Source organism: Chelonia mydas, chromosome 6 (assembly GCF_015237465.2).
Source record: "Chelonia mydas isolate rCheMyd1 chromosome 6, rCheMyd1.pri.v2, whole genome shotgun sequence".
Lineage (NCBI taxonomy): Eukaryota > Metazoa > Chordata > Testudines > Cheloniidae > Chelonia > Chelonia mydas.
Window position 1 is genome coordinate 26545038 of NC_051246.2, and position 20120 is coordinate 26565157.

Genomic DNA, 20120 nt, shown 5'->3' on the forward strand with positions numbered 1-20120 from the left:
TAATGCAGTTCTTTCAATCATTATTTTATGTTTTGTCTTTGTATATTGTATTGTGTGTATTCTAATGGTTGTTTTTTTATAGGTGAAATTATTTACAACAGAACAGACAAGGATGGATGTAATTTTTATGCCATTTGTAGTAAAACATGTTCAGTGGAGCGATTTAAGGGACCATGTAACTCAACAACTCCAGCAACAACAAATACACCGACAACTTCAACATCTATACCAACTACAACTCCCACTACAACAGTTAGTTCAACCACTAAAATTGAGTGTCCTGATGCTAAACCTCCCAGAAAGGTATTGATCTCTTATGATCTTGTTCAGGCTTGAAATTACTTTTAATAATAATGGGGCTTGCAGGAAAGAACATTATAAATTATTTGAAACTGAAAGACTACGTATGTTTTTAAAACAATTCTTGTGGTAGATAATGTGCCCCCGTTTGTGCAAAATTGGTATAAACTCTTGTAGGACAGTCTGGGTATTACATGTTAATTTGTGCAACCTGGTATCTGCAAATTGCAAAGAGAATTAATCTTCCAAAATATTTTATTGTAACTGAAGTGGATAGCTCTTTATTCTCTCCATTCTGTAATGGCCAGTCTTGCCTCTTCTGTACACTGGAGTAGGGGATGGGGATGCCTCTTACTCCTGGGGTATATTAGCTCTACACTGGACTGATAATTCTTCAGTATACTCAAGATAGTGTGGAAAACTGTTTCTGGGCCTACTTTACACTGTAACCCACAGAGAAGCTTAGGGTGTACTAATAGGGTGACCAGGTGTCCAGTTTTCAACCGGCACACTCAGTCAAAAAGGGATCCTGGCAGCTTTGGGCAGCATCACCGACCAGGCCATTAAAAGTCTGGTCTGCGGTGCTGCGGAGCTAAGGCAGGCTAGTCCCTAGCTGTCCTGGCTCTGCGCTGCACCCTGGAGATGGCCAGCAGGTCCGGCTCCTGGGCAGGCGGGGGCATAGTGTTCCACTCACTGCCTCCACCCTGAGCACTAGCTCCACACTCCCATTGGCCGGGAACTGTGGCCAATGGGAGCTGCAGGCGAGAAGAGCATGCAGAAATGCCTGCCGCGCCTCCGCCTAGGAGCCGGACCTGCTGGCTACTTCTGAGGCGCAGCACAGAGTCAGGACAGGCAGGAAGCCTGTCCTTGCCCCCCACCCCACCCCACACTGCGCCACTGACCGGGACTGCCGGAGGTAAGCCCGCGCCGCAGCCCCAAACCCCTGCCCCCCCGAGCCCCCCACAAACCCAGAGCCCCCACCTGCACCCCAAACCCCTCATCCCCAGCCCCACCCCAGAGCCCACACCCCCAGACCGAGCCCTCATCCTCTCCCACATCACAACCCCTTGCCTCAACCCACAGCCCCCTCCGGCACCCTGAACCCCTCATCCCCAGCTCTACCCCAGACCCTGCACCTACAGACGGAGCCCTCACCCCTGTGCCTTGACCAACATCCCTTTGCATAACCCAAGCTCTCACTCTTTCTCATGAAGATCTTTGGGCGGTAGTATCATACATGTTGCAAGGGCAAGGGGGGAATATGATTTCTCTGGGTTAAAACACACCTTCCAAATTACCCCTGCAGCCTTAGTATAGGTGGGAATTTAGAGGGGATGTCACTGCTCCCCGCTCTGATCATCATTAGGGAGAGATCTCTCATGCTGACATGGGTTGCTCCTCTCCTGACTGACAACTCAATTTCTGAGGTATAAAGCAGTGGAGCTCTCCAGGCTTTGTTGCTCAATTAAGTTCACACTGGCTGAGTCTCAACAGAATCTTTTTCTCACATATGAAAAATAATGGAAGTTCTGTGCATGCACCAGTACACTGGTGTCATCTACAAGGATTCTGTCAGGAAATGAGTAGGGTCACGAACTCCCCTCCCCTTGCCACAGTCCAGATTTAGGGCACGTAGAGAAGCTACAGAGCTTCCCCTGCCCTCTTCAGAATTCCTGGGGTGCTGCATGTCCAAGAAACCTAATTATGCTTTGGAACACCAGATGGAACATTACCACAGAGCGCCATACTGCCAGAGTTTAGTCTTAAAGGTTTTTTGTTTTGTTTTTTTGCCATAGACACAAAAGTTATAGGAATATTATCACAAGGCAGAGCAGAACAAATGCCTGTAGACACGGCTGCCTAACCTTTCCATTATAACTGTGTGTTTTCAGTTTTTTATAAGTTTCAACATATTCCTTGATTAGCTGCTTTGGGTTGAATTGTTTTAGAAAGTTTGAGCAAAAACAATTCCACTACTGCTCATCATTTTGTAGTGTAAAATGTACTGCACGATAACTGTCACCAAAATTTCCAAAACGTGGATGTCAAACATTAGAGAGAAGAAATATATCATAAGAAACATAACCCCCCAAACACTGCAAGCATCATAACATTTTGGAACTAAAAATCTGTATAAAGCTCAAACCTAATTGTAAGCTCTTGTGACACCAATTCCGTTTTTTTTTTTAAACAGACAGGTGAAACATGGAAGATATCCAACTGTACCACTGCAACTTGCGAGGGAAATAACAAAGTCGTTATACAGCAAATAAAATGCCCACCTGTAAAGAAAATTACCTGTGCCAATGGATACCCACCAGTAAAGGTCTTCAGTGAGGATGGCTGCTGTTACCATTATGAATGTGAATGTAAGTGACAACTAAATTAAGGGAGAACATCACTGAAAATATACAACACACTTAAATGGAATATATGGGGATTTGTTTTTCCAGGGCTATCTAGAAGGTTGTATTACTGGCTTAACTTTCTAAATTCTTTCTTGTAGACTTATTTTAGTCTTAGCATCTACATTTTTCCTCTTTACCAGGTGTCTGTAGTGGCTGGGGTGACCCTCACTACATTACATTCGATGGAACCTATTACACATTCCTTGACAACTGCACATATACCCTTGTGAAGCAGATTACCCCTAAATATGACAACTTCCGTGTTGACATTGACAATTACTTCTGCGATGCAGACGATGGACTTTCCTGTCCTCAGTCCATTATTGTTTACTACAAGTCCATGGTGGTAGTGCTGACGCGTGAACTCTATAATGGAGTGATGGCTAATAAGGTAAAATATAATTCTTTAAAGTTTTTTGCAGTGTTCCTATTAAATTTCCTATTTCAGCAAAACAGAAATAAGGTGTACAGGCATTTGTCTGAACCTCATGTGAAATATTGAGTGCATTTGTGTTCATTATAGCACAGAAATGCTTAGGCAGAGGGCATCATAGGATAAAAAAAATTATGCCAATTCTCAAGAAGCAAACATATAATAGAAAGTTTAGGGAGCTAGAGCTATCCTTACTGGAAAATTAGTAAATTATGGAAGAGGTGGATGCATTTGACAGAGTTAAATTCCCAAGAGTGAGGAAGTTCAAAAACTAGGGAACATGTGGTATTGTAAAGTATAAAAGTAAAGTCACCAAATAAAATTAATAGGCAGCAGGTTTAAAACAAATAAAAGGAAGTATTTCTTCACACAATGCACAGTCAACCTGTGGAACTCCTTGCCAGAGGATGCTGTGAAGGCCAAGACCATAACAGGATTCAAAAAAGAACTAGATAAATTCATGGAGGACAGGACCATCAATGGCTATTAGCCAGGATGGGCAGGAATGGTGTCCCTAGCCTCTGTTTGCCAGAATGGATGACAAGGGATGGATCACTTGATGATTACCTGTTCTGTTCATTCCCTCCGGGGCACCTGGCATTGGCCACTGTCAGAAGACAGGATACTGGGCTAGGTGGACCTTTGGTCTGACCCAGTAGGGCCATTCTTATGTTCTTATGTAAGATTAGATTATGAGTTCTAGCATGAGACACAAACCCATGGAGTATGTTATTGAGGCAGGTGAATAAAGCAAGATATTCTGGTTTTGGAACTGATTAAGACACAGTCTTTTGTAAGGGCTGGTGTGGAAATTAATTGCTCCTGGGGGACTTCTGTCTGAGGCAAACTCATATATTGTGTGCAAAAAATCAATACAAAGGGGCACAGATATACACCAGAAGACCAATTCTCCCTTAATGGTGCAAACCAGCACTCACTCCACGTTAGTTGGCCGAATGGGGATCTCCCCCTGAGTATGGAGATCTTTGAATAGCATAAAGCCCCTCTAATAGCTGAAGAAAAGGGGATGAATGGTTGAAGAGAAGGGGATGAACTAGAGCATCCATTTACCCAGTAATCCTAAATTGCTGTTGGCAGTTGGTGAAAATTAGAAGTGGCCTCATGCTGCCCTATTTTATTTTGGGGACTGACCTGGCACTCAGATGGCTCAGGATGGTGGGAGGGGAGATGCAAAGGTGTGTGCGTCTCGCCCTCATACAGAGCTGTGCCAAGCACTCATAAGCCACTGTCAGGGACAGGATAGAGCAGTGTCTCTCAACCTGTCCAGATGACTGTACCCCTTTCAAGAGTCTGTTTTGTCTTGTGTACCCCCAAGTTTCACCTCACTTAAGAAATCAGACATAAAAATACAAAAAAAAAAAGGAGTACTTGTGACACCTTAGAGACTAACAAATTTATTTGAGCATAAGCTTTCGTGAGCTACAGCTCACTTCATCGGATGCATTCAGTGGAAATGAATGCATCCGATGAAGTGAGCTGTAGCTCACGAAAGCTTATGCTTAAATAAATTTGTTAGTCTCTAAGGTGCCACAAGTCCTCCTTTTCTTTTTGCGGATACAGACTAACACGGCTGCTACTCTGAAACCTAAAAATACAAAAGTGTCACAGCCCACTACTACTGAAAAAGTGCTGACTTTCTCATTTTTACCATAGTATTATAAAATAAATCTATAGAAATACAAATATGGTACTTACATTTCAATGTATTGTATACAGAGCAGTATAAACAAATCATTGCCTATGAAATTTTAGTTTGTGCTAACTTCGCTAGTGCTTTTTGTGGAGCCTGTTCTAAAACAAGGCAAATATCTAGGTAAGTTGATGTACCCCCCGGAAGACCTCTGAATACCCCCAGGAGTACCCATACCCCTGGTTGAGAACCACTGGGATAGGGTATATTGTAAAATGTAGCCCAATGATTCCCAGTCAAAACAGAATGGTACTTGAGGGATCTGCAACTCTCCCTCCTCCATCCCAATCAATGAGAAAGGAGTTAAGTTCCTAACATAGAAATAATTCCTGAAGAACAATATCACCAACCAAAAGTCCACACTTTTGTTAGCACCTGGAATTTGTATGTGGCAAATGTGAGTAACAGCTTAATTTCAAGAGGAAACAAGTCATCATATAAAAATGATGGGTAAAATGTATATTTCAATATGAGTTCCAGGGGCTCTCCCTGAGCTAGACACCCCTCATGGTTTAGTCCATTATGATTATACAATAATGACAGGGTTATAACAGAATAATGGCATGAATCTTGCTGCAGCTTAAAAAATGATAGCCTAGTCATTTTCTGTAAGGAAAAATGCCTACAAAAAGACGCAAATGATATTTTCACTCTTTATATTTGGCCTTAAAATAATGTGTATTAGCATAGAGCCTGCCCACATGGAGTATGACTAATTGCATAACAGTGCTAATTGAACAGGACCACTCTGATAATTAGTCCCACAACTAAGTCACTCGGGGAGTGTAAATCAGCACAAGAAAGGAAAAAAACCAATATGAGTTATTATTATAAAATCCTGGTGTGGGATATGAGGAACATGGGATATGATAGCATAAAATGACATGATTATAAATATTAGTAAACAAATTATTTTAAAATATGTGTCTAACAAAAGAGACTCCTGCAATGACATAATTTTTAACCCCATATGCAGATTATCTTCAATAAAATGATTGTCAAACCAGGCTTCCAGAAAGATGGCATTTCTGTTTCCATGCTTGGCATCAACATGGTTGTTGAAATACCTGAGATTGGAGCTACCATCATCTTCAGTGGGTTGATCTTCTCAGTGAAACTCCCATTCAGCAAATTTGGCAATAACACTGAAGGACAGTGTGGTAAGACAGATGCATTTAATCCTCCTCTTCTCACTCTCCCTATGTTTATTCCCTGAGCCAGATAGTTATTCAAGCTTACCATAGACTGAAATTCCTCAAAAGTAAAGTAAATGGATTTAGGGAGAATTTGGATCTCATCCATTGTTACTTTTTTATGTCACTTCTATCTGCTTCTAACAAATAGGTTCAAATGCTTAATATTTCAATGACCTGATTTTTGTCTTATCATTTTAACTTACATAAACAATTATTAAGTAAACTCAAAAGAAATGATGCACTTTGAGTATCAAGCAATCTAAACTTACAAGGAGTTTGATCCATTCACTATGTATACCAGTTTTGAATTTGATATTAACGTAATGTGTTATGCACTTTGTCAGTGGCTCACACCCTTCTGATCTGGTTATGTTTGGTCTTCCAGGTACATGCACAAACATTAAATCAGATGACTGCCGCTTGCCAAGTGGTAAGATCATTCCTTCTTGTACCCAAATGGCTCCCTATTGGAAGGTTGACGATGGCAAGAAGCGATACTGTGTAGGAACACCAACACCACCAACACCAAGACCCAGCACCCCAACTCCAGCTCCCAGCTGTCCCCCTTCTGCTCTTTGCAAGATAATTTTGAGCGAGTAAGATAAAAAAATGAATTATTTTACTCTTCCTTAACTAAGCAAAAGTATCCAAAAATCCTATAAAATGATGGAGATAAGAACTAGATCCCCATCAAGCCCTTATCAACAAATATAGGGCCAAATCTAGGGTGGCCTTATGCACACGTCTGAAGGCCAAACAGCTGTGTGACAGCTGCAGAGGGGGGCAAATACAATAGAAGTCCTCTGCAAGTGGAAACCACATACTTGTTTACCCCAAGGAGATCTCCATGATGATTCCACAGGTCTCTGAGGAGAGGGTATAGAGAATGTCAGCAAGTCAGGGGCCTGGCAAGTAATAAAACCCAAATCTTCTGACTTGCAGTTATGTGCTTTAACCACAAAATCATCTATCCCCCACATGCCTTCCATGGCACATCTATCCACACCAAGTTATATTTTTCGAATAGTAACATCACTTTACATTTGTAAGATGCCGATGAGTCTGGTTTATGAAAACGTAGACAGAAAGACAGACGCCTTTCCGTGTAAAAAAATCTAAAATGTGTGTATATTGTACATAAAAAATATTCTACATGATGGTTTCAGACTTCTCAGCCTTTCCATTCTGGAGTCTTTCTTCCACGTTTGTGCCCACTTTTAAAACAAAGCTGAGTTAAATTTCAGTCAGAAACTCATCTCAAAGGAGAAGGACAGTATGCTCACACTATGATGTTCCTCTTTGACAAGAACAGATTTTGTATAGCAATGGTGGGAAATGAAACTTTTTTCTTCTCTATTGTGTTTAAAGAGTCTTTGAAGAATGCCACAAGGTGATACCACCACAAGATTTTTACAAGGGCTGTGTCTTTGATGCATGTTTCATGACCAATACATCCATGCAGTGTTCCAGCTTGGAGATATATGCCACTCTGTGTGCCACAAGAGGTGTTTGTATTGACTGGAGAGGAGAGACCAAAGGCAAATGCCGTAAGTACTGCAGCATTAACAAATACATGTGTTAATGAAATAGTAACTAGAGGCTTGTTCAGTAAGTTGGTCCTGCATCTCACACTTACTCAATGTATTTAATATCTCTATAAAAACATGAGCAGGTCTGTCTCAGTGGTTTAGTGGATAGAATATGGCAACATTAATTCAGATGATCCAGATTTGGAACAAATTTTGGATACCTAATTCGCAAATGGTAGTCAGCATGGAGCATCACAGAGGTGATACTGTAAAGGTCACATTCTCATCTCAGACCAATGTAAATCCAGTGTAGCTTCAGTGAAGCAATTGAAGCTATTGTGGATTTACACAGGTAACACTGAGACTAAGAATCTAGCCAGCTGTGTTTTGCGAAAGGTAAGCTACTACTTCGCTTCATTGTAGCACCCGCTTACTCGTTACAGGAGAGAACATGAGATTTCAGAGAGGGGAAGAGAGGATTGGAAAGTTACTGGTGGAAAATGATGATACAAAATGAAGGGATAAACTAAAATTCTTACATCCCAACTCAATCTAGCTCCGGATCATTACTCACCGTTTCACTGAGTGCTCTATTGACAGAAACGCAGAATGAATGTGGGAGGGAGGTGGGGGCAGGGGGTTGGAAAGACCACTTAAAAACCTGGGACCTTAGATACATGGGACCTCTTTTGACAAAATATAACCCAAACTGAAATGCAATCTCTCAGCTTTTTAACTGTGTTATATTTTCCCCTTCCCATACAGCATATAAATGTCCAGTGGACAAAGTATATAAGCCATGTGGGCCTCTTAATCCTGCTACCTGTGATTCAAGGTATGGAAAGAACATACAAGCAAACCATTTAGTTCAATGTGTCCTTATGGATTTTTGTCACTTAGGATCCTTTATTATCCACAGTGAATAATTCATCTGGTGAATTTTGGCATTTTTCATTAATAAAATGTATCATTATTCAGCCAGATCTAGTAATTAATGAAGAATGTAACCTGTAATTCCTATTGCTTCTTAAAAGTACTGAATAATTTTCCCTCTTCACATGTATCCATCATCTAAATGCTGTGACTTCCTGCACAGATTGCACTTGGCTGTTTAACTGTGAGAGAACTGTACTCTAAAATATGCCTCTTTCCGCTCTAGGGCTATTCAACACAATGGCACTGGCCTAACTGAAGGATGTTTCTGCCCTGAAGGACAGTTTCTCTTCAATGAAAACAGCGGTGTTTGTGTCCCTCACTGTCGTAAGTATGATGTTTTTTACTTTAGGGGTAGATACGGCTCTGGACTGGGAGTCAGAAGGCCTGAGTTCAAATCCCATCTCCGCCACTGATGCTGGGCAAGTCTCTCCAGTTCTTTAGTCTCCCCATCTGCAAATTGGGAATAATAATAGTTATCCTCCTTTGTGAAGCATGCTGAGATCTCCTGATGGAAAATTCTTTATAAGAGATAAGCATTGTTGTTGTTTATCTAAGACTTGATCCAATGTCCAGTGAAATGAATGGGAGGCTTTCCACTGATTTCAATGGGTGTTGGATTGGGCCCTTGACAGTTTTATAAAGAATGCTGAATATGGTGAATATTGCTTATGAAAGCAAGAAATTAATAATGCTTGCTAATTCCAGACCTGCTACTGCTATGGCCCATGCAAGATTCCCATATACCACTCTGCCAAAGCATCTCAACCCTGCCCTGTAGCACTCCTTCTACAGTGCTCCGCCTCTTCTCAGCACAGACTGATCATCATAATTGCCAGTTTGGTCATTTTATGGTGTGGCTAAATGTGCACTGATAACTGGGCTCAGAATTCATTTCACTTATATGACCTTAATTACAGCCATTGTATTCTGAAGTGAAAAACGAATACATTATATTTGTTCTACCATCTTCCCTGCTCCCATCTTATTGGTTCTTTTAATTTTAAAGTGTGTCCTCAGTGTATTATGAACCTGTGAAACATTCAAACTGACAAAAAGGTATATCTGATGTGTTGTTTTCCATATTTATCTGAAAATTTGCCCACCTTTCATCTCTGAAGAATTGCATCAATGTTTGAATGAATCTGTCAGCCCTCTTCTTCTAGGATTTATCTGCAGGCTTTTTCTGGCTGCAGTCGCCTGACCCAACCTTATCACATTTATTTCACATCACCTCAGTAGCACTAATGTTAATATCTATCCTTTCATTTTTTTCAGGTATCTGTATAGGACCAGATGGACTGCCCAAATTAGTGAGTATTGCAATCAGTATGTTTTACCAAATATAGATTGGTGAGCCCAAGGAACATTTCGGGGTTTATGAACATGGGGTTTGACAAACATTTTAACAGATTTTGAGGAATATTTATTTTTGGAAAATACGTGTCCCTTTTAAATTGTAGAAAAAATATGCAAGTGTCTGAATTCTGGAACCCTGTGTAATTTTATGAGTGACTAAATTATAGATAATGGGTTCGTCCATTTCTAATCTTTGCATTACATTCTAAAAATACAAGGAGGACAAACAGCAGTCCTAGAGGACCAGCATATTGGTTTCCCTTATTTTCTGGAATTTGGCATGCAAAGTTTATTAGAAATGAAGGGCTGGATGGAGGAAAAATTAGTTATAGCTAGCAAACTTTGCAGTCCCAATTCTTTAATTCCATCTAATTTCTACAAGACCCATTTTATAACCTGACATATAATGCCGTACCTGATATGAGAATTTTGTTATGCATTCAGAGCACACATGGGTGTTCCCTATGCTCTTTCAATTGTATTTCTTGTATCTTTCCCACAATTTCTAGGAATTAACAGATTTATGCAAGGAAAGGTGGTCATGCTCAGATCCTTTCAGTAACATATGGGGTCCTCTTCTAAGGATTTTCAGAGTTTGAGGTTCCCCGATAAAGATTAGTCTAGAAATGACATAAACATGAATGATGCTGATGCAGCTATGCATAGCTTTAGCCCTGAACAAGCTAACTCGTGCAAATAGTCTGACTCAGTTCTAAACCATTTTTTTTAACAGCCTGGAGACCAGTGGAAAAGCAATTGCCAGAACTGTGTTTGTGACAAGGACACTCTCATAGTGCAGTGTACAAAACAACAGTGTAAACCACTCCCACCAGTCTCTTGTGATGACCCAGGGTTTGTACCTGTGCAGTCACTGACACAAGAAGACCCATGCTGTGTCCAGACTGAATGCCGTAAGAATCCTCTCAGCTCTTCCATGTGGAAAATACTGTATATATTGTGGGGAACTTCTGAGACATCTTTTCAACATTTAATTTGTACTTTACTTTCTTCATATAGTGCCCACTTGTCCCCTCATGACTCCCACACCTTTTGCATAGCATTTACAAGATGTCTGAAGAGAGCACCTTTTAAAAGAAATACATTTCATTTCCGAGAGAGAGAAAAAAGTATTTCACCAACACAGGGAAAGCATGCCTACCAAAAAGTCATTTGAAATTTCCAATTATTTTAACTGTTGGAAGAAAACAAACTGTACCATCCCTAATAAGTAAATAATACCACCAGCAACAAAATCTCTCTAATATCACCTCATCCCACCAAAAAAAACCCCACTATCACCAAAAGTTCTAAGCTATTTCACAAAATCTCTAGAACTTTTACATACTGCAGTAGAAGTTTTATGAATTCCCAAAAGTCACCAGATTCTCCATCCCTATAAATTTTCCCTTTCAAACTTGTCTCTGACTGGAGAGAGAAATTTCCACTAATCCACTCTTCTGAGCCAGAACATTAAACTTCTTGTTTTAAGAATTAAGGGTAAGAATAAAGCTCATTAACTTTAAATGAGGCTTTACAGAGGTTCTTCTAATCCCATCCTCATGCTTGCTCGCAGAACTATGGTGCCCATTGAGGAAACTTCAGAAGTTCTTGTTCATACAGTACAGAATCTTCTGTACTTAACTATGTTGAACTCCTTGTTTTCTGTCTTACATTACATAGGATGTGACACTAGCAAGTGCCCTGAATCAGTGGCCAGCTGTCAACCAGGATACGAGTTAATCCCAGAAGTATTAAATGGAAATTGTTGTACTATCTTCACATGTAGTAAGTATTAAGCTCTTCTTTTGTGAATCATCCACACCTGTCAAGATGTTAAAGAAAGCAGTCTGAGCAGCACAGTGTAAAGAAGTTACATTCTGTTGTATCTTGTCAACAAAATGACTGATAGATTTTCGTGTCTTTCTGCTTCTTTTAAAAAATTATATTTGCATCACACTGTGTTGTTTTTTCCCCTTACAGAGCTAATACCAGGCTGTGTAACCAATGGAACTTTCTACATGGTATGTTCATATGTTACTTACTCTAACACAAAACTTACTAGTTTGCAGCGCCTAACACAACGGGGTCCTGGCCCATGACTGGGGCTCCTGGGTGCTACAGAAATAACAAATAACCACAACAATGTAATAGAACAAAAATTGTTTCAGAATCCTAGCAGGGGCCTGAAATGTATATTCTTTGCACAAAGGCTGAGTTAAACATTGTCCATTACTTCATCAAAAAAACAACATTCCATCACCCTCTGCATAAGCATAAGGAATTTGCCCCAAGAAAAATAAGGTACTCCTATCATCAACACTGGGACTCTGGTTAAATAAAGTGGGTCAAATTTTCCAGTGTGGTTAAAGAATTTAGCACAGTATTTCCAATCTGTGAGATCTGTACATGAAGCAGTTTATTTTTAGTGACTATTAATACTCCTCCTTTGACTTTGTTTAGCCTGGAGCTGTCATTCCAAAAGGTACCTGTGAAAACTGCACCTGCTCTGCTGAAGTAGAGCCAGACAGTCAGAGAAACATTGTTGACTGCCAGCCCATTCCATGTGACACAGAGTGCCCAGTGGTGAGTGCCGATTTTTGTCCCATCACACACAATTTAAAAACCTGCCTGAGAGGAAGTGAGCATCCTTGACTCAGTGCAATTCCTTTTTTATTCCTTTATAAACAGGGCTATACATATAAGATGAAATCTGGACAGTGCTGTGGTGAGTGTGTACAGGAGGCTTGTGTACTGAAGTTGGAGGATAATACAGTCCATGTGCTTCAGGTAACTACTGCTTTTAAGGTTTTGTGAACTCCATTCTCCTTCCTTCCCCTTCTGTCCTTGTGTTTATCAGTCGCTCACTGGGTCGTCTCTCATGTTAGACCTCACTCCGTGCTTGGCCAGTCCCCAGCACAATGGGGCTTCCATTCTGATTGAGGCTTCTAGGAGCTACTGCAATAGTAACGATAGCTTTCAGAATTCAATGTTAAAAGCAATGTAGATGAAAATACTGGGCCGGGCTTTGCCCTCGGTATGAAAACACAGCACTCATTGCTCTCAATGGGAATCACTCTCAGGTATCAGAGGGCAGAATCTGGCTGCAAGTGGCCAATCACACTTGGAAGCTTTATAATATTTCTGGGACAAATCCTGGTGTCAGTGAAGTCACTGGAAATCTTTGGTTTCAGCGTAGCAGCCGTGTTAGTCTGTATCTGCAAAAAGAAAAGGAGGACTTGTGGCACCTTAGAGACTAACCAATTTATTTGAGCATAAGCTTTCGTGAGCTACAGCTCACTGCATCGGATGCATTCAGTGGAAAATACAGTGGGGAGATTTATATACAGAGAGAACATGAAACAATGGGTGTTACCATACACACTGTAACGAGAGTGATCAGGTAAGGTGAGCTATTACCAGCAGGAGAGCGGGGCGTAGAGGGTGGGGGGGAACCTTTTGTAGTGATAATCAAGGTGGGTCATTTCCAGCAGTTGACAAGAACATCTGAGGAGCAGTGGGGGGAATAAACAGGGGGAAATAGTTTTACTTTGTGTAATGACCCATCCACTCCCAGTCTCTATTCAAGCCTAAGTTAATTGTATCCAGTTTGCAAATTAATTCCAATTCACTGTCTTGAACAGTATTAGGGTTTGCCCCACTGTGTATTTTCTCAAGATATCTTTACAATGGGCATGACAGGTCATTACGGACAAACACATCTCCAGCACCGGGTTCACAAGTATATACACTTTTAATACAACTTGAGGACCATGACGGATGATGAAACAAAGAGACTCTCCACAGCCAGTTTGTCTCCCTTCCAAGCCAACCTATACACTCACCACAGGTTTCTTGGTATCGCTAATTCTTACTGCACAATTATGGCTTGGCTGTAAATCAGCGGTAGTTGAACAGGGGGCAGGCGAACCCATTATTAAAATGATTTTGAAAGTGTAAAGGTAGAATTATCGTCTCCTCACACTTTTAATGAACTGGGCTTTATTATTTACACAGCAGTAGCTATGCTGCTAACATGACAAAAGCCCTCAACAGGAACTCCCCTGATTTAGCCCTCAAGGGCTGTAAAATTTGCTTTTTGCACAATAATCACACTGCCGTAGATAGTATGAACAGAAAGCGTTGTTTCAAGACACACTGCATAGATTTCTATTCATTTTTTACAAATGTTACTTACAGGCTGGAAAAGACTGGCACAAGCCCGGTGATAACTGTACCTCCTATATATGTGAACAAATTGAGGATCAGTTTATCCCTGTCACTGTAAGGAAAGTCTGTGGAACCATGTACCCAGAAAACTGCGACCCGGTAAGTACTACTTAAATGTTCCTCTAATTCTCACGTTTGTTGCTTGGGGAAGGATAGGCAAAAACAGCAGGACCACTGTGTCCAAAGATTATACCTGGACCCCAGTATTATGTGGGATGCAATTCTAATTATAGCCTTTTCAAATATGGTCCCTCTGAATTTGACTTGAGCCACAGTGACGTGCTGCACTGGATTACAGAGCACGGAGTAGAGAACAGAACACACAAAAAGGAGTGGGATTTTCAAAAGTGCGAAGTGATACAGGAGCACAAGTTCCATTGAAAGTTAATTGGCCGTGTACTCCTAAGTCACTTAGGTGCTTTTGAAAATGCCACCCAATGAGACTAAGTAAGGTGAAGGAGAGTACATTATTTTGAAGGGGAATTGATTGAAATAAAGCCATCCAACTCAGTCAAGATTTTGGGATGGACTGGAACCAGGACCGCATAGGTGGAAGGTCAGTATTTTATTAACTGTGTGACCAATGCTGGTTTAATCCCTTATTTGCAACACACTAACTTCAGTCACTCCGAATTTCATGTATCTGCAGCATGCAGTATTTAAAAGTTGGGTTAGTATATACGACATTAGAATGCTTAACTCGGAGAGTAGAAAGAGAAAATGAGCGCCACTTAATGCCTGTTACTGATGCAGAAGTGGCCCCTCACTGGAATACCATCAAGCTCCCCCAGCCCTGCTTCGAATCAGCATCTATCTCAATGCAGATCTCTTGCTGGCACCAAGGAAACTTGGGAAGCAGGGAAAGCCCCCAGGTTGGTACGTACACTCCAATTCTGAATCATTTCCCCCTATTTCTGCATTCCAGGCTGATATCAAGCTAAGTGACGATGGCTGCTGCAAAATATGCTCACCAAGCCAAAAAAGTAAGTCATGCTAATTCTGTGGCGCAAAGACAAAATACATGGTCTAAATAGTGCTTTGGAGCATATTAGTCACAATGGGTGCCAGGTGCACACATATATTGGCTGAGCTGATGTGATCTGAGGCATTATGCCTGTGTAGAATACGTTCGGGCACTTTGCCTTCTGCTGGGGCAAGAGAGGGGAATAGGGAGTGGCTGGGAAAAGAACATTCCCAGCACACAGTACAGCTCCTTTGAAAACGTATAGTATGAGCTTCTCCCTCCCTACTGCTAAATGCTAGCCATTAGGGGGAAGGGGCAGGGCCATGCTCACGCTCCAGCATACCTGGACACGTTCTCTTCGAAGGATAGAATGACACACCAATCATGGTAGCCGGCCGTGCATTTAAGAGGTGCCAGTGGCAACATTTCGTCTGGGCCATGCACCGGTGCTTAAGGGACAGGGATCCGTTTCACCATATGTAATTAAACCAGGTGAACACATGACGTCAGCTCCACCTCTCTGTTTTCTATCAATAACTGCATATGGTAAACAAACATATTTTCAATTATTTTGCCTGTATTACTCCAGTTTGTAGACTGTATAATACTACCACTGTCATCAGTCACAATGAATGCCACTCTTCTGTGCCCGTTGAACTAACATACTGCGAAGGCAACTGTGATACTTCTTCAATGTAAGTGGCTACAAGCTCATTACTCACTCTCCTTGCGTATGATTGTCCCTGTGCCCTCCTGGCATTCATTCATTATATTGGTGGCAGGGAGCAAATTATGCATTTTTAATGCATCCAATATCCACCCAACAAGCAGGTGTTTGTTTCTGCTGCGTTGAGTTGGATTTCTGATACCTGCTATGTTACAAGATGTTAATTACCTTAAGATCCATCCGTTTTTACTAGATGGAAGCTCGGTGGTACAGCGACAAATGGCTTTAACCTCTGACACCCTGACTTGAACTCTTGCCCATTTAAAAATGGGGTTGCTAGTCTCATCCTGGACATCATTTGTGCACTGACAATGTGTGACCTTGGCTCAGTCATTTAGCCCCTCTGTGCCTCAGTTTCTCCATCTGTATAATGTACATAATAATATTTAGCCACCTTTGTAAAGCACTTTGAGATTTTTGGTTGATAATGCACAGTATTAATGTAGGGTAAGATTCTGCCACTCTTCCATGCAGCACTAACTTCTTCCGCAAATAGTCTCACTGAAATTATATTTCACCACAGTATTGTCACAGTAATAATGTCAAGCCGATTGCTTCCAACAAAGAGGCACCGTATTTGGTGATACGTAGCAATGAGGATGTATTTTGTTGTTGATTTTGCAGCAGTATTTCTAAATCTTTCTTTCTTGTTGGCTTTGTTTTGTGGCCAATCAGGTATTCCCCTGAGGCGAATGTGATGCAGCACACGTGCAAGTGTTGTCAGGAGGTCAAGACCAGCAAAAGACAGGTGACCCTGAGCTGCCCTGATGGAAGCACCACTGATTACTCATACATCCACGTGGAGCAGTGCGATTGTGCGGGCACAGAGTGCATCCCCCAAACCCCTCCCACCACTCCAGCACAGCAGCAGGAGCAAGAAGAGCAACAACAGGAACAGATCCAGCCGCAACAAGAGCAGTCCTAGAACCAGGAGCAGAACCAGAAAAATGAACCAAAACCAGGAAGAGTAGAATATAGACTGAAATAAATCTTTTCACTTTTTTTCCCCTAATAATAAACAAGTATCCAAAGCAGCTAGAATCTTGGACATATGGATGAAATTCCTGTATACAGCCTAGAAATTTCTGTTTCCTAATTATTTCAGCTTCCATTATCAATGGGTCTCATTGCTTTGAGTGTCTTCTTTTAACTTGAGAGTTGCAGCATTAGGAAATCTTGAGGTTTGTTTTTTCTCGGCGATGCTATATGACTGACAGCTTTTCCTTCAGTAGGGTGGGGTGGGTGGAACTATACTCTATTTCCACGGCACTTTTAGGAAGTCCTTGAAGTAAACTATAGTCTCTTTTTGGCTTGAAATTTTCCCTGTGGTGATTCTGATACTGACTGCCCAAGGCCAAGCAGCCAAACATCACTGCGTCATTAATAATTTTTCACTAGTCACAGTCATTACAGTGTGTCCCACACCCACCTGACACTGACTAATCATTGCATTGAATTAGACAACTTTTAAAATCCCCTTTGATTCCAGTTCAGTTAGGCAGTGTCAACAATTCAAGTCCAGGAAAAACACAGACTATCGCTCTCACCTTCCTACCTTTTTGTTTGTTTGCTTGTTTGTTGTTTTAGCATTAAAGAGAGTTTAGGTTATAGTAACTGCATCTTCTCAAACTTTAAAGATACTGGGGGGTTTTGTGGTGTTGTAGGAAAGAAAGGAAGGAAGAAAGAAACCCTATCATACAAGGCTGCTGCAGACTATCCTATGTTTACATGAGATCATCAGCATAGTAAATGAATGAAAATTTGGATGTTTGTATTATTTGTTTTTGGTTAACTGTTTACATAAGAAATATATTTTTTGCCAAAAGGGGTAGATGAAGGATTTTTGTAAACAAAAGTAATAATAATAGTAATATAAATTCTTTCCTAGGAAGCTGAGATTTTTTTAAAATGTTGTATCATTGCTATTTATTTTGTTTCTGGGAAAAATAAGTGTACTGGACCATTTCTTCCACAATTAATGTTGCCCCCATTTTCTAGCGTTAGTGGGTATCTGGTTGTGGGATGTTTTCTTTTTCTATTTTGTTTGTTTCCTAAGAAGAAAAAAGTTATGATGATTAATAAACTTTTAGCATTTTGCAACTTTTGTGTGGTCTGCTTTTTTCATTTTGCTGAATCCTTCACAAGCAGTTTGTTTGCCCAACATAATATTTGCTTCCCCCTCTACTGTGACGGTTTCTAATCAGCCCCAGTTTAGGATGTCACTGTTTGTAGTGGCAGCCCAGTCCTGATTCGAGATTTAGAAGTGTGCTTTGTGTAGAGACTCTAGCCCTTGGTGCAATAAACACACACACTTTTTGTAAGTAACAGACGATTCTTTTCTAGGACTGGCAGAATGGAAATTGTTTCAAATGCCACCTGTTCTCAGACTTTAAGGCCTAATGTACCATATCTAAAACGCCAACAAACTGACCTTGCCACCTTTGTAATTTTAATGGATATTATTCTGACACTACACTTGAAACCAACCTGCATATTACCTGACTGCAGCCTGTGCAACACCAGTATTTCATGTACCACAATTCGAGAATTGTTGCACTAGGGTCAACACTTTATACAGTCACAATGAAAGATAATGAGTAGTCTCTAAGTTAGTCCCTGGGCAGTCTAACAGAGGGAGCACCATAGTAACTGTGCCTCATGATAGGATAGTTAAGTACTGGAACAGGTGACCAACGGAAGCTGTGGAATCCCGTCACTGGAAGTTTATAAGAACAGGTCAGACAAACACTGGTCAGGGATGGTCTAGGCACACTTGATCCTGTCTCAGTGCAGGAGACTGCACTAGATGACCTCTTGAAGGCCCTTCCAGCTCTGCATTTCTATGATTCTATGAGTTTCCTCAGGCTTAGCCCCTGAGCTGCTCTTCTAGTCCATCTCTCTTTTACAGAACAATAAATTTTGGGCTGTAGATCCCACCAGTCAGAGTTCAGTCCTGTGTTATCCTTAGGGACCCCCCAGCATTCTCTCCTGCTGTTGTCCAGATGTGTGGCAGACTCACCCCTCTTGCTTTCGAACTGTTCCTGTTGCATATCCTGCTGCTCCCAGCTCCCTGTCAGTCAGCTGCCTGCATCCTTGTTTGGGTCACTTTTTTTACCCAGCCTCTGTGTCTCAATGTGCAAGTTGCCTTCCTTCCATGATCAGCTCTCAGGCTACTGCCTGCAGCATTCTAGTCACCTTCACAAGCAGCACACTGTCTTTCCTTGGGCCTAATCCAAGTGTCCTCTGGATGTTACTCCCCGAGACATTTCCTGCAATAAACTTCATTGCATTACATCAAACCTTTCTGAATTAAGTTTACGTATTTTAGGAGTTCACAGTGTAAAAAATGCAAATGTTTATGATTTATTGTGGGGATTATATAGAGAGACAAGATTAAAGAAAACCTCAGGAATGTTATGAGTTTCAAAGGACCCTTTGACAACTATGGGCCAGAGAAGATTGAATTTTTTTTTCCCCTATAAAATACTTGGGAAGAGGGGGATGCAAATTACGCACCTCCAGACCCATCCTTGAAGCTGTGCCTTAAAGAGAAACCTATTGTCTGGCTGATTACCTATTCATGGTCTCTTCAGATCAAAGACATGATCTAGATAAAGGAGTGACTCACAGATTCAAGTACTCCTTGTTCTTTCTGCAGATTCTAGGATGTGCTTGTTTTGAACTAACAGCTGTTATGAACTTGTGACCACAGGAAAACCCTCTGGTGGGGTCTGAAGGTCAGATCACTGGCCCAAACCCTAGTTGGAATCAGGGGGTGATCTCTGGCTTATTAGCATGGTATGTACATTCTGTTATGGTTTTTTAAAGTTTTCTCTTTAATGTTTTTACCTTAGCAATACATTTGGTTGCTTAGAAAGAGCAGTGTGGAACTGAACTGTGGGTAATTACACGTTTATAGCCTCTGAACACAAGGCAAAGCAGGCCGGCTTATGCAGTCTGTCTTTCTGGGAAATTCACAGTGTGGGCAGGAAACTGTGCAACCTGGAAAAACCCTAGCCAGGGGGCAGAAAGACACAGGTCTCTGCCCAAGAGAGGTGATGGCTAGGAATAGTGGGTGCCCTTAGTGGACCATGAAAGGGAAATGCTGTGGCTCTGAACTGTGACACTCCCTTTTCCTGCTTGCTCTGGGTAACACAGAGTTATCTACGGGCTAGATGCTGGGTCTCTGTTCCTCCAAGAATAACCTGTGATGCTTCTCCTCCAGCTCATTCTGGGAGAGGGGACGGAGGATACCTAGTAATGGACAAGTAGGTTAATTACACTAACTCTCTGCAGGAGAGGAAGCTACCCCATATCCAACTCAATCCACCAG

At 41.3% G+C, this 20120-nt stretch overlaps 1 protein-coding gene across 1 annotated transcript in view; it reads left to right on the forward strand.

Moving 5' to 3' along the window:
- MUC5AC (mucin 5AC, oligomeric mucus/gel-forming) overlaps positions 1-17887 on the forward strand; it is a 55824-nt gene extending 37937 nt beyond the window's left edge. Inside the window, exons 32-49 of the mRNA XM_043549057.1 lie at positions 83-303; positions 2495-2669; positions 2849-3099; positions 5829-6012; positions 6434-6644; positions 7417-7595; positions 8343-8412; positions 8737-8837; positions 9789-9823; positions 10603-10780; positions 11550-11654; positions 11850-11890; positions 12330-12452; positions 12558-12656; positions 14067-14195; positions 15022-15079; positions 15650-15755; positions 16463-17887. Of these exons, the coding sequence (XP_043404992.1) occupies positions 83-303; positions 2495-2669; positions 2849-3099; positions 5829-6012; positions 6434-6644; positions 7417-7595; positions 8343-8412; positions 8737-8837; positions 9789-9823; positions 10603-10780; positions 11550-11654; positions 11850-11890; positions 12330-12452; positions 12558-12656; positions 14067-14195; positions 15022-15079; positions 15650-15755; positions 16463-16712 (2516 nt within the window). The 3' untranslated portion in view covers positions 16713-17887. The remainder of the gene's footprint in view (positions 1-82; positions 304-2494; positions 2670-2848; positions 3100-5828; positions 6013-6433; positions 6645-7416; positions 7596-8342; positions 8413-8736; positions 8838-9788; positions 9824-10602; positions 10781-11549; positions 11655-11849; positions 11891-12329; positions 12453-12557; positions 12657-14066; positions 14196-15021; positions 15080-15649; positions 15756-16462) is intronic.
- Positions 17888-20120: the final 2233 nt, after the last annotated feature.